Consider the following 14,313-nt stretch of genomic DNA (forward strand, 5'->3'; position numbering starts at 1 on the left):
CTTTGATAGGCACAATGAGGTAGAAAAAGAAAGAAAATTGCAACATTATACCTTGTTTCTCACTCCATGAACTTTCAAATTATTTTCCAACAGGTCACACAGAAATCTTTATAATGGCCCCATTATAAGTCTGATTAGCTTTGTGCTTTCATGAAATGAAATGGAAATACAGTAATTATTGGTAAAATGCACTGAATACTGTTATAGAAATTAATTTAAAGATTTGAAATGATTAGAGAATGCCAAAATCAAACTATTTTAAAAGTAAATTTTACAGAATAATTTAGTAAGTAGACCAACTAAATTATGCAGTTCACAGTTAAGACATATATTCCAGAACTTATGTAACTTAACAGAGAAATAATTTTGAATAATACATACCAATAAATATAGCTGAAGTCATGTTTTGTCCTATAATTTATATTCAGAAAGTGAAATCAGTAGCAATTGTGAACACTATAACAAAGATTTTTGCTTATAAATGTATTTCAAAATATAAAAATTAAGTATGTATACCATATTATAACAACTCCCACCAAGGTTTATGCAACTGCTAAATTTTTCTTTAATTTTTTTATCCATAGGCATTCCTGTTGATGTAGTAGTCAACATTTTTATTAATAGTTTTGGATCCATTCAAGAAACAACGATGGTAAGATGATAATTTCATATTTATAATTCCAAAACTTTCAGTCACAGGACGGTGTAACCATTAAAATTGGAAAATAAGGAGTGACTGTGAGGAAAACTGCATGCAGTCTAGCATGGAAAATTACAAATTCCCAAGTTGTGTTAAGGAAGAGCTTTCAACACTTATGTGATTTTGCAATTCAAATTCAGCCTAGGAACTTCCAGGCTTAGAAAATATGTATTCCCTCTAAAAATTGTATGCTTTCTGGGGAAAGAATTTATGTACCTAAACACTCTCTCTTCCCTTGCCCTCTCTTTCTCCCTCCCTTCCTTCCCCTCCCCCTCTCTTTCCCTCTTCCCTCCCCCTCTTGCTGCCTCTCCCTCCTCCCTCCCTCTCCCCCCCATTCCTCTCCCTTCCCCTGTCCCTCTGTGGGTGGGCACATGCATGTGCCTGTGGACTACCTCAACTACTCTCCCCTTATTTTTTGAGACAGGCTCTCCACTGATCCTCAAGTTCACTGATTCAGTCATCCTTCTATGTCCACCTCCCTGCCCTGGGATTACAGATGTGAACCACTGTGTCTGGCTTTTTATGTGGGATTTTCAGGATCTGAAATCAAGTCTTGTGCTTTCATGGCAAACAGTTTATAGAATAAGCCATGCCCCTAGTCCCCAAAAGACCACTCAAAAGAGACCCTGTTGAGCCTTTCTCCCATCTATATGAAATAATGAAAACTCTTAGGAAACATTCTTTCCTTTTAGTTTTTAGATGTATGAATTTTCAGGTAATGTTTTAAGTTTCTGGGAGAAGACTTGTTTTCTCTTTTATGCTAATTTTGAGGGAATTGGAATGACCTTAGGGGAGAACTGGTTTTCATGAAGTGTACCTGAAATTCCTGGCAGAGTAGCAAGCACAAAGAAGAGTGAAGAGGAAGCACAGTACCTGTGATCTTCTAGAAAACAGAAATTTGTAGATTACCTGAATTATGAACATTAGAATTGACGACCCATATACTTGTCTTCAGAAGTCCTTCAACAAAACCTACTGTGTTCATAGTTTTAGATGAGCAGGTAATCAAGTGGTATCTTCCCTTCTTGAAAAACAAAATACTGAAGTAATACTTAAGTGGGAGGAAATAAACATTTTCCTTTGTTTTGTATTATTATTTTATTTTTTGAGATACCTATTTCTTTAAGTGATGCTAGCAGGTTTGATTGTAATAGTAGCAGAACCACTACAATATTGTATTATCTTCCAGAATATCTCAGGCTACAGAATAATCTAAAGTAGTCACTCTTATTTTTAGCTACAGAGCTATTATGTTTTTGTATAGTAGAACAACTGTGTGCTGTATTTACTTTCTGACAGTTATAGTAACAATTGTGGTGGATTAGTTGTTGTTGAAGTATGTATTTCAGCATATGTAAGCTCCTGAGCAGTTGATAGTCATAGACTATTGAGAGAGGGAGAGGGAGGGGAAGGGGAGGGGGAGGGGAAGGGGGAGGGGAGAGGGGAGGGGGAGGGGGAGGGGAAGGGAGGGGAAGGGGGAGGGGGAGAGGGAGAGAGAGAGAGAGAATTATTTAAAAATTTGGGGATTGAATCCAAGTCTCACACTTAAGTGACATAGACATACATTATATGTCACTAAAACAGTGTTTTATCTGATTTGAAATATACTGCCATTTGTCACCTAGGAGAAAGAGGAGAAAGGTGTAATGCTCATTCATTTAACAGATGTTTCACCTACACAAGTTCTTCATTTCACAAGGGTAGATGCTTCTGGAGGTGAGAATTTGAGGGTTCTGTTTGATAGACTTGGTCTCTGCACTCCACTTCTGTACCTTAGCGTTCTTTCCTGGCCTCTGGAGCTAATTCTAAAATACTGCTCTTAAGAGTTTATGTTCTCTTGGAAATATCCTGATTCCTCATGTTGCTCATCTTGTCTCCAAAAACAAGTCTATAATGTCTGGGGGAAGATAATTAAATGATCTTTTCTTTGTTATTGATTTTTTTCATATGCCGTCACTTAGTAGATGACATAACCCAAATGTTTGACTCTGAGCCTCATTTATCAAGTAGATTTGTTCTACTATGTCAGTGCTGTATTTTGCTCTTAGTAGTGTTGGCTTCTTAAGTACCCACACAGTTTTAGAGGTATGTCTTTTGGGGATATCATGCTTTATATACTTACTCTGGAGATTTGCTAAATATTTGTTCAACAGGAAAGGACACACACACACACACACACACACACACACACGTGCGCACACACATGAAAATGTCTTCTGAGAAAAAAAACTGGATCTAGACAGACCATTCCTTCATTTTTTTTTTATCATGAACAGAGGTCATAAACTATAGGGCTGACTTTGGAGTCATTCAAGAGGATGTTCATATCTGGGTAGGAATGATAGTGTCGGAGACTACTTATTAAAAACAAGCTAATAAAAAGAAGACTCTCCCCCAAGTGAGAAGTTGGGAAAGTAGAAAGATCAGTTCCACCAACATGTTGGTTACATATTCATGACAGTGAGGTGTTGAATAGCTGACTTGTCACCAATAGACTTCAACTTGAGCCTCTCAAGTCCCTGTTTTGTGACACCTTACAAACAGGAGAGACTAAAATACAGAGTGACAGCATTTTTGCAAGATACCTAAAGTTCCAGTGATAATCACTTTATGCTTGTCCCACTATTACAAAAGGATAGAACATCTCCAAGTGCTAAAGAACCTGCAATAACTTCGATGTGCACTTGTGGCTTTGTTAATTAATGTACTAGAAACTTTCCTTTGAGATGCTACTGAAACAAAAGAAACCTTAGCATTTGAAAGTCCAGCATTTTACTCACTTTAGAGTTTTTCAGGATAGACAGGCAGTTGCTCATTCAAATCTCAATGCAAGACACGGAGCTTGGGGCTGGATAGGACATTAATAGCCACTAGTCAAGTGCCAGACAGATGTGGGACAACTTCTGAAAGGAGAGCGTGATTCTTTCCTCCAGAGCATGACATTGGCTTAGCAGCCTTTGTCAGGTCCCTTTAGCACTGCACAGGTGGGGTGGGGTGGGTTCTCGCATGTTATTCATTCCTTTATTTTTATATTGGATGCCACTGCCTAAACTGAAAGTCATTTCAACTTATTAGCAAATCATGGCTGTGTATCGAAGGAAACACTGCAACCATGGTAATCGTCCCCAAGCTGTTTCTTGTCTCTGTGAATCTGTGCCCTTGCTGCGTGTCCTGGGGTCCTGCTCTGTGACTCTGTGGTTCTCCATTTCCAGGGTCTGTGTGGTTCTCTTGCATTCTGCTACCCCCCGCTGTTTTAAGATATCATTACATGATAAGTGATAATCGCTGACATAAACAGCAACATTGCATAGATTAACAAATAAATATTACCACCCCAACATGAACTTTCCAGAAGGATTGATTCTGCTTTGGCCACTTTCTATAGTACTTTTTGTGACAAATGAAGTAAACAATGAGAATTTGTCTAGGGAACTTCTGCTCTACAGTCACACTCTTAATAGTTGTTGATTTTTCTGTTTGTTCACTACAGTTTGCTTAAGACAGTGGGTTTTCTTAAAGGAAAAGTGAACCATTTCCCACCGTGGAGAACTGGGTATCATAGTTGATTATAATATTCTACACATGAGCACTTTGTCTCATCAGAATCACACAAGAGCTCCTTCATGGAAATAAAAGCCTGTTTATGCAATCCATTTTTCTTCTTTGGGCCTTCTTTGTAATTATATTGAATTATTGCTATGCTACAAATCATGATCCTGTCAGGTTTTCTATGCCATTCTGCTGCATGACTTTCCATTGTTTTAATAATAGACTTCAAATCATCCTGGGCAACACAGCTGTGCTTGTCAAGAAAAGGAAAATCATGTTTGGGATCAGCTTAAAGAGCTTATTTCTAATTCCTTCCAATTGCTCATCTATGTTATTTGATTTTTATCTTTTCTTGTTTGTATAGATTTAAAATCTATTTTTAAGTCTATTCTTTAAAATCCATTTCACTGTACTTATTCTTTACATTTTGTTATTGCTTTTCCAGTATAGTTTTATTTTTTAGAACTATTAGACACACTTATTTCAATTTTTCTTTACTTTTCGTCTTGATCAACTCTGTGTTTCACCTTAGGTATAAAGTCAGAAGTGATAAAATAGTTTTCCTATTTCTTTTTTTTTAAAGCGACGTTTCCTTTCTCTCCCCTCCTCTCTCTCCTCTGTGTGTGTGTGTTCATGTGTATGTACATGTGTGTGTGTATGTGCGTGTGTAAGTGTATGTAGGCTACAGAATGTCTTTGGAGGTCAGAAGAAATTGTGAGAGAGTTGGCTTTTTCCTTTGACCATGTGGTTTCTAGGAATCAAACTTAGGCCAACAGGCAGGTGACTTTGCAGGCTGAACCTTATCTCTACCCCTTCATTTCTTTTCATATTGTGAATCTTCAAGGTTGCCCCTTGGTGTATCAATGTTGCCCATATCCTATTCAGAAGAAAGAGGATATGATGGTGTTCATGAAAAGGAGTTGTTGCAGATACTGTTAAATATCATTGATCTTAAGCAAACGAGTGGGTAGGTTCGCTGTAATGGTCCACTGGAACCCATGAGAGACGTAATGAAAGAGACATGGAGATAAGAGGCATTAATCAGAAGTGTAATAGAGGAAACACGGATTGGAATGCCATGTGGAAGGGGCCATGACTTAAGAAATACAGGTAACTACTAGAAGCTGAAAGAAGTAGGAAGGAATTATGACCTCAACTCCTATGAACGAACAGAAAGCTAGAGTTTCCACCTGGCTATTGTGGTTTTCTAAGATATTGAAATTATAATATTTTGTCACATCACATTTTTGGTCATATGGTTATGATAGCAAACAGCACACTAATATGTATGTTTCTGCATGTTTGTAAATAATACTTCCACAGGCTTAAATTCTGCTGGAGGAATGTGTGATTAAATAAAACTTTTTCCTTGTCCTGCTAGATGTTTATCTAATGATGTCTGACTCTCTATGTGCCAAGTATCTCACTTGATTTGTACTGAGTAAGTTCTAAAATATCTCTTTAAAGTAAATACTACTAAGAAGTTGGAAGGGGATCTATTTAAAGATAAATCTTTGAAATTGTGGTATCTCTTTGGCAAAGTTACTCTTTTAGTATAAAAATGTTGAAAGAGTAAGTTTTGTTTTTATGGGTACTTCCTTTTTACCTGTTCTCCACAACTATATCATTTAGCATTAGTGATGAAATGGCATAGGTCATAGCACTGAATGCTTTAGGAAGGAGGAGAATATTTAAAAGTTTGGTTTTCTCTTTCTAGTAACTCATCACTTTCAATACATAGGATGAAAATTAAGTTGGACACTTGGAACGTGTTTAAACTGTAGAACTTGTAAAAAAAATCACAGGCTTCATTTATCTTTTCCTGTATTTAATAGAAATAAATTGAGCACTTTCTGAACACAGTCCCATCAGGTTTCTGCTTGCTATCTTCCTGCTCTTCGGGTCCTTCCAAAACTTATAGGTATAAAATAAACATCAGTGTAATAGCATTACAATGTTGGGCCTTTGGGAGTTGAAAGGGACTTAAAGCGAAGCTCTCAGTCACAAAATTCATACCCAGCAAAGAGGACCAGAGGGAGCTTCTTTTCCCATTCCAGCTTATGAATTGGACAAATAAAGAAGTTGCTCTGAGGAACAGACATTCATCTAACTTCCAAACTCTGAAGTGTGAACAACACATTTCTATTGCTTAGAAATTGCATAAAGTAGCTGGGAGTTGGTGGCGCACGCCTTTAATCCCAGCACTTGGGAAGCAGAGGCAGGCGGATCTCTGTGAGTTTGAGACCAGTGTGGTCTACAGAGCAAGTGCCAGATAGGCTCCAAAGCTATACAGAGAAACCCTGTCTCAAAAATCAAAAAAACAAACAAACAAAAAAAGAAATTTCATAAAGTATCATGTTCTTACAGAATGGATAAAAATGCTAATCTCATGGGATTAATAGTCTGATGTCAGTAGTCTTAGTAAAGAATTACAAATACAAATAGGCAATTGGTGTAGGCTTGGAAAAATGTAAATGCCAGTAAAATAGTGTTAAATATAACTTACTAAAAAACTTTAAAAAGCTTTTAGTTAGTATTTTCATAACCCAATCACTCTCATGGGAAATTTCTAGCCTCATAAAGTTTATATTTGGCATCATTGTGGGACATGTTTCTGAGCAATTATTGACAGAACCTTAATTATAATGCTGCCAGATGCTGCAAATTTTGGTCCTTTTATTTCCTTGCATACTAATTTTAATTCTTTATCACAGTGCAAAGAGAGCAAAAGAGTTAATGATTGCTTATATAGGAACCAGGTAAAAGTGAATCACAGAAGAGTTTGCCTAATAATCTTATGAAATAAAGATAAACAGTTCTTACTACTAAAATATAATTAATGAAACATAACTGGCTTTAGTGTCTCATTGTGAAATGTTTTATTACCTTTGAGAAACAGTTTAATTTGAGTGTTAATTGGTACTGAAAATTTGGAGAACATCCATTATCCAAATAATGAATAATTGCGAGTTATTTAGAATGAACAATGAGTGTTATTAGTGACCAAATACTTTATAAACAATTAAGTCATTCCTTACAACAAAGTGGTCTGTTTCTGATGGAAATTTGTTTATTACAAAATAAGTGATAGCATTATGATTATTGTGAACAGTTAAAAAGGACAAATAATAAATTTCAAAGATAGTTGTCTTAATATAGAGCATTTGAAATGTCAATAAGTAGTAATTATTTAGTTTTTCATTAAACATTAACCAAATGTTACCAACTAATGAATTCTTATCTTTTAATGAGTGTTGAGCAAAGCTATTAATTGTGTAATGAAATTTAAAATTTTCTTAAAGTATATATGACCTTGCTGTAGCTTGTACTGAAATGGAATATATAGTTACATAATTAATAGAAAAGTGTCTTTGAAGTTCTCTCAAAATAAAACAATAAAATATAATAATAACAAATGATACATTGAGTGAGACAGCTTGGGGAATTGTTTATTGGGATATTATTTTATTGGATATCTGTTAAAGACAATAAAGTAGCCAGGATAGTTTTAGTCGGTGAAATGCTTTCCAGGGAACCATGCGAACCTGATTTTGGCCTGAAAAATCCAGAATTATAAAAGATGGGCATAATTGCTCTTAAAGAGCATCCCTCTATGTGTTTCATTAGAAAAGAACAGGCTTCTAAGAGATAACCTTACATGACAAAATAAGATAAAGCAAAACCATCATATGCAGGCTGGGCAAGGCAACTTAACAGGAGAAAAAGAGTCCCAAGAAAAGGTACAAGAATCTGGAGTCCCATAAGAATACTAAGCTTATATACATTCAGGACCTGTTGCAGACATGTGTAAGCCCTGTGCTCGCCGCTTCAGTCTCTGTGAGCTTATATATGCCTTGCTTAGTTGATTCAGAGGGTTGTGTTCTCTTGGTGTCCTCTATCTCCTCTGACTCTTACAGCCTCCCCACCTCCTCTTCTTTGGGTTTTCCTGTGATCTGGGGGAAGGATTTAGCAGAGACCTCAGTTTAGACTCTCTCTGAATATTATGTCTCCCTATGGGTCTCTGCACCTGTTCCCATCTACTACTAGAAGAGGCCTCTCTTATGATGGCTGGGCAAGGCACTGATCTATGAATATAGCATAATGCCATTAGGCATGGTTTTATTGACACGTGTTTTGACTAGTAGTCTTTGTAGTTTTACCCTAGGTCTCTGGGCTAGCTAGTATCTGGTTCTTGGTTACCCAAGCAATGTTGGATACAGGTTCCATCTCATGGAGTATGACTTAAGTCAAATCAGGTATTGGTTGGCTAATCTTACAAGTTCTGTGCCTTCATTGCCCCAGCATATTTTGCAGGCAGGATACATTGTAGGTCAAAGGTTTTGTGGCTGGACTGGTGTCCCTGTTTTTCTTTTGGTAGCCTGAAGAGTAACTCCCAGCACCAAAGAGACTAGAACATAGGGGTGAAGACTCAATGTGGGAATCAACTTGGCTTTTCTAGGTGTAATGAGTTTTATGGATGCAGTGGGGCCCCTGCCAGTGTAGAGAGAGTAGCCCTTTGTCTTAGCAACAGCCGGGTTTAGGGGGGAATTTCTATTGTACCCGCTTGGCCAACAACTCAGTTGAATGTAACCCAGTCCTGCTACTGGAAGCCTTGCCTGGAAACAGATGGTTAGTTGAGATACTGTATCCCGATTACTAGGAATCCCCACTAGGATTACCTCCATACATTCCAGGAAGTTTTCACTGCATTAGTTTTCCAACTCCTTCCCAAAGGACCTCCCAATTCAGATTGTCTCTCCCCACACTCTCTTCCTCAACTTCATCTCCCCCATACCTGATCTCCCCTCCCATCCCTACCTGCCCCCCACTCTACCTGTAAGATCTATTCTATTTCTCCTTTCTAGGGACATCCATGAATCATAATTGGAACACTCTTCTTCACCTAACATCTCTGGGTCTGTGGACTGTAGCTTGATTATTATTTACTTAACAGCTAATATCCACTTATAAGTGAATGCATACCTTATTTGTCTTTCTGAGTCTGAGTTATCTCACTTAGAAAGATTTTTTTCTAGTTTCATTCATTTGCCTGCACATTTCATGATGTCAGTTTTCCTCTCTTGTTTTTAAAGAGCTGAGTAATTCTCTGTTGTGTAAATGTACCACGTTCTGTTTATCTGTTCTTCTGTTGAAGGACATCTAGGTTGTTTCCAGTTTCTGGCTATTACCATTGAAGCTGCAATGAACATGGTGAGCAAGTGTCTTTGTGGCAGGATGGAGAGTGCCTTTGGTATGTTCGTAAGAGTGGTATAGAGGGATCTTGAGGTCAGTCAAGTCCCAACTTTCTGAGGAATTATCAGATTGACTTTTAGAGTGATGATACAGATTTGCACACTCAGCAGCGATGGAGTAACATCCCTCACGCACCACATCCTTGTCAGCATGAACCATCACTTGTGTCAAAATTAGCCATTCGAACAGCTGTAAAATGGAATCTGGAAGTAGTTTTGATATGTATTTCCCGTATGACTAAGGATGACAAACATATCATTAAGTGTTTCTCATCTATTTGAGTTTCCTCTATTAGGAATACTCTGTGTAGGTCTGCATCCCATTTTTTTTTTAATTGGATAATTTGTTTTCTTGATATCTAGTTTTTTTTGAGGTTCTGCATATTTTGGATATTAGTCCTCTATCAGGTGTGGAATTGGTAAAAATCTTTTCCCATTCCATCAGTTGCCACTTTGTCCTATTGATGGTGTCCTTTGTCTTACAAGAGCTTTGCAGTCTCATGAGGTCTCATTAATCAATTGTTGATCTTAGTGCTTGTGCTATAAGGTGTTCTGTTCAGGAAGTTGTCTCCTGGGCTGATGAGTTCAAGGCTATTATCCACTTTCTCTTCTATCAAGTTCAGTTTATCTGGTTTTATGTTGAGATTTTTGATCCATTTGGACTCGAGTTCTGATGTTAGAGTCAGTCTCTGTGGTTACTCCTCTGTGTACAGGTACTACTGTCTATATGCGGGTCCTTGCTGGGCACAGGTGTAGCGTGTTTCTTATGAAGCAACTTTATTGGTTGGTATAGAATCTTTGTGGTTACCTGTCTGATCACTGGTGCTGATTTTGTGGTCCTTGCATAGTCAAAGGTGTACAGTGTCTCTGTAAATTCACGTGGATAGCCAGAGCAGACTCCCCTCTGCTTGGTTACTACTCAAGTGCAGATTCTAATTTCCATGTTTTCTTTGTTTTAGTTATCTGTGCACTTGGGTTGGTGTCTTCCAATAAGAACAGAAGTTTTTTGGTGTTACCCTTCCTGTGTTGTTTGTGCTGCACCTGGACAGTTCAGGTCTTGGGGTGGCCAGTGGGTGGTCTAGCTATGGTCATCTGTCAACCTCTAGATACTAGAAAGGGCTATGCCAAATTTTCCATTTGTATGCCTTTGATGCTGTTACATTTAAGCATTTTCCGTTGTTCATTCTTCTTATAAAAAGCTGTTGAGTCACACTCCAGTCTGTGGTTCAGATGAGATTTCCACTGTGTGGAATTCTGCACAGTTCTGACTCAGTTTTGTTTCTATTTAAGATAAATGTAATCTGCAGGTCACCCTCAGAGTAGTCCCACAGTCAGCCAAGCAGGGAACAGAGGGACCTTTTATCTTATAGCCACTCAGTTGTGGACTCAGTGAGATCTTTATAAATCTTCTTGCCTTTCTTCTGATCAAATCAAGAAGAGTGATTTTTCTGCTACTTAGGTTGTGTGTAGACCTGAAGATCCCTGTCTAAGAACAGGCCTGCTCAGTGAAGATGCTGACCATGCTTCTGAGTCTTTATTTCAATTTCCTTTGGTCACTCCTGCTCTCCATGTGGCTCCCATGGGAGTTTGTCCTTGCACTAGCCTCCAACACTTTACGAATTGTCTGGTTCTGAGAGTCAGGACTGAATTTTCTGAGGCACTTCTCTGTTTTAAGTTGTGCTTGCAACCCTCTGCATTTGAACTCTGTCTACCTTCCTGTTGCAGGCTACAGAGCTTTAAGGCTCTTGCTTTCCTCCTGTTCAAAGTTTCCTGTCTTTCTTTTTATTTATTCATCTATTCATTCATTCATTTTTCCTTTTTAATTTAAATTTAGAAACAAGCTGGTTTTACCTGTCAATCCCAGTTCCCTCTCCCTCTCCTCCTCCTCTGCCCCCCACCAACCCTCTATCCCATCCCCTTCCTGCTGAATTGAACTCCTGGAATCCAGTTGCAGAGGGAGGAGTGATGAGCAAATGGTCAAGACCAGGCTGGAGAAACCCACAGAAACAGCTGTCTTTCTTTCATAAGGAAAGAGCGAGTGTCTGTCTGCATCATTCACCTCCATGTCAGTTGCTCTCCAACTTATCCCAGTTTATTCCACAGAGGTTCTATCAGGCAGTGTCTGGGTGTCACTAGCCACACTCTGCTTTCAGATTAGTGTAAATTTTTAAAAGTCATCCGTGGAGAGCAAGCATTGCATGATACCTCATATTCCCTACAAAAGGATTGTAGGTTTTCAAGGTTCCCAATGCTTTGCGGGGATTTTCTGTGTATTCTGCCAGTGTTTGCTGATAAACATGCTTTGAACTTAGTGTACTAACAAACATCGTAATGTACCTTGAATTGTGTAGAATCGTTGATTAGACTTTTGAAAAGAATTAAAGAAAAAAAGGGAGAAACAAAAAACTGTTGCAATTATTCCTTAAAAGGTTAATTTTGTATAAGTTAGCCACACAATTTTGGAAACTGGTACAACATAAAACTATGCTTCCAGAAATACCAGTTGTGGTATGTGGAAATTTCTATCTGTAATAAATTCCTGAACTTCAACCCAAAATATTAGAGGCAGCTTATTCTGTAATTATGCAAATTATGCTGAAGTTAATTAAAGGTTAGCATTGCTTTAATCCTTCCCAGATATTATCTTGAATGTTATTATGAAATATTGATAGAGTGTCCATGAAATTAATTAGCAGTAAACAAATTGGCAGACATATTCCACAAGGTAATTGTTTTGGTGTGAAGAATGCTAATGAGTTTTTAGAACTGCTATCTCTTTATGTGCATGTACTGGCCTCCTTAAAAAAGGAAAATCTAATATTAAAATAAAATACAGCTTCCTTACTCTAGAAATCTGCTCTGGAAGTTCATGAAGCTATATACAAATGATGATGGAGACTCTTTAAGCACATCGTGCTCTATAAATGTTATTTTCTCTGTTTTTTATTCATCCTTACTTCGGGCAATGATTTGAGGTATAAAATAGTAATAAAAAGAGAGGAAAATATTTGAATTCAGATGGAATGTGCATGTATCACACCATGATAATTGTACTGAGGTATGAGAGATATGAGAGAGGATATGTGAGTGATGGTGGCTCAAGGTTAACTCTCAGTTCCCTCACCTGCAGACAAAGGCAAAACAAAATGAGACACTTAAGCATTATTTTCCAGTAAAGCGAAGGAAGCCGTTAAAATCTCTGGCAGTTAGGTGTCATTTTTTGTAATGTGCCCTCACTAAATATGCTTTCTGCACATTAAAGAACTATAAAATGATGAGACAGTAGTATACCAATAAACAAATGAATCACTAAATAATGAAGAGAAGACTCAATCTGGGATAGTTTCACAAAGTGTCATCTACTTAACATGGGAGTGTTGTATTTTTTTATATAGATCCTGGTTAAGACTGCATTGTCTATATCAATACAGCAAATACATGTTTAAGTTTATGAATGTAAATATATATTGGTGGGATGATGTCCCTTGGCAAGGCACAGTACTTTGAGAAGGTGATTAAAATAATCTTTAAATATATAACTTTATACTGTCAATGATTTGGGCAGATTATGTCAGAGACAGTAAACAATTTGAAAAGGATTATCTTTGAATTCTCAGTATGATCTCAAGTTGAGTCCCATCCCATGCTTAGGTAAAGTACAATGATCAAAATTCTATGAGAAATTGACTTAATATGATGTATAGTAGTGCTGAAGAGGAAATCATGAATGGCTGTGTGGAGCAGACACAAATGCTTTTCAGGAGCATCATTGTGTCTCCTAGGAACTTGGAGCTGCCATAGTTGTTTTAGTAAATAATCACTTATCTCCATTAGAATTATATATTGTGCAAGTATACTGTGTGTGTGTGTGTGTGTGTGTGTAAGAGAGAGAAAGAGAGTACAAGTGTGTGTGTGTATGTGCTCACATGTGCATGTGAATCTGTGTGCTAATGTAGTATTTTAGTAATGTCACACATTGTAGTGCCAGTCTTTGTATTCTGAATGACAGGACTCTTCTCTCCACCTGCTACAGTAAGGTCAAGTGCTCAGACATGTGCAGACATATTCATATAAGCCTTAGCTGACTTGACAAGGCACTTCTAAACAACCAGTATATGATTTTCAAGACTTAATTAATATGTTGAATTTTAAAATCTTTTTTTTAGTTTTAAATGACATGCTAATTCATATAGACCTGAACAGCGTGGTTTTTAGTATGCTTGTTGAACACACAGTGGTCATTTATGTGAAGTTGGCATGCCTAATGTGTCAATGTGTTGCAGTCTTTACAAACGTCCAGTGCAGGTTGCTGATAGAGATGAGTAGGCATCACAGTACTTTCTGAACTGCAGCTAGGTAAGTGCAGTTAGTCAATGTCTTACCCTTCTTCAAATACTGAACAGAACCTGAGCACAAAAACAAGCTGATTAGAAGAGGAAATTTCCTTTTCTTCTCTTTTCTAGAAACTATGCTTACAAACTATGCTTTAAAATATTTATATATATGTAAATCATATATACTTATACCTTCTAGAGAAGTGTTGATTTTAGTTTTTAATAAAAGTGATCTACCACTTCTTTCTATTTCCTTAGTTGGAATTTAGATTAGATTTAGTTGGATTTAGAATTTAAGTTTATATTCAATTCATTATCCAAAAGGCTTTGGAGGGATAAAATAGGAACTTTAGATTATTGACTACAAAGAAGGCCCTGAGATTCCACATAATTTATGCCTTGAATACTTGCTTACGCACTCTGAGCATAGTGGATGCAGTGAAAGTCACTAATGGTGAATATTAGTGTGTACTGATGA

The 14,313-nt window shown here is 37.3% G+C and overlaps 1 protein-coding gene across 2 annotated transcripts in view; it reads left to right on the forward strand.

Annotated features, from left to right (window-relative positions):
* Positions 1-14,313, forward strand: part of Glrb (glycine receptor beta) — a 67,521-nt gene that overhangs the window by 35,091 nt on the left and 18,117 nt on the right. For both annotated transcript variants that reach the window (XM_005076150.3, XM_040752608.1), the window contains exon 4: positions 585-652. In XM_005076150.3, coding sequence (XP_005076207.1) covers positions 585-652 — 68 coding nt within the window. The remainder of the gene's footprint in view (positions 1-584; positions 653-14,313) is intronic.

Source organism: Mesocricetus auratus, unplaced genomic scaffold, assembly GCF_017639785.1.
Source record: "Mesocricetus auratus isolate SY011 unplaced genomic scaffold, BCM_Maur_2.0 Super-Scaffold_100009, whole genome shotgun sequence".
Taxonomy (NCBI): domain Eukaryota; kingdom Metazoa; phylum Chordata; class Mammalia; order Rodentia; family Cricetidae; genus Mesocricetus; species Mesocricetus auratus.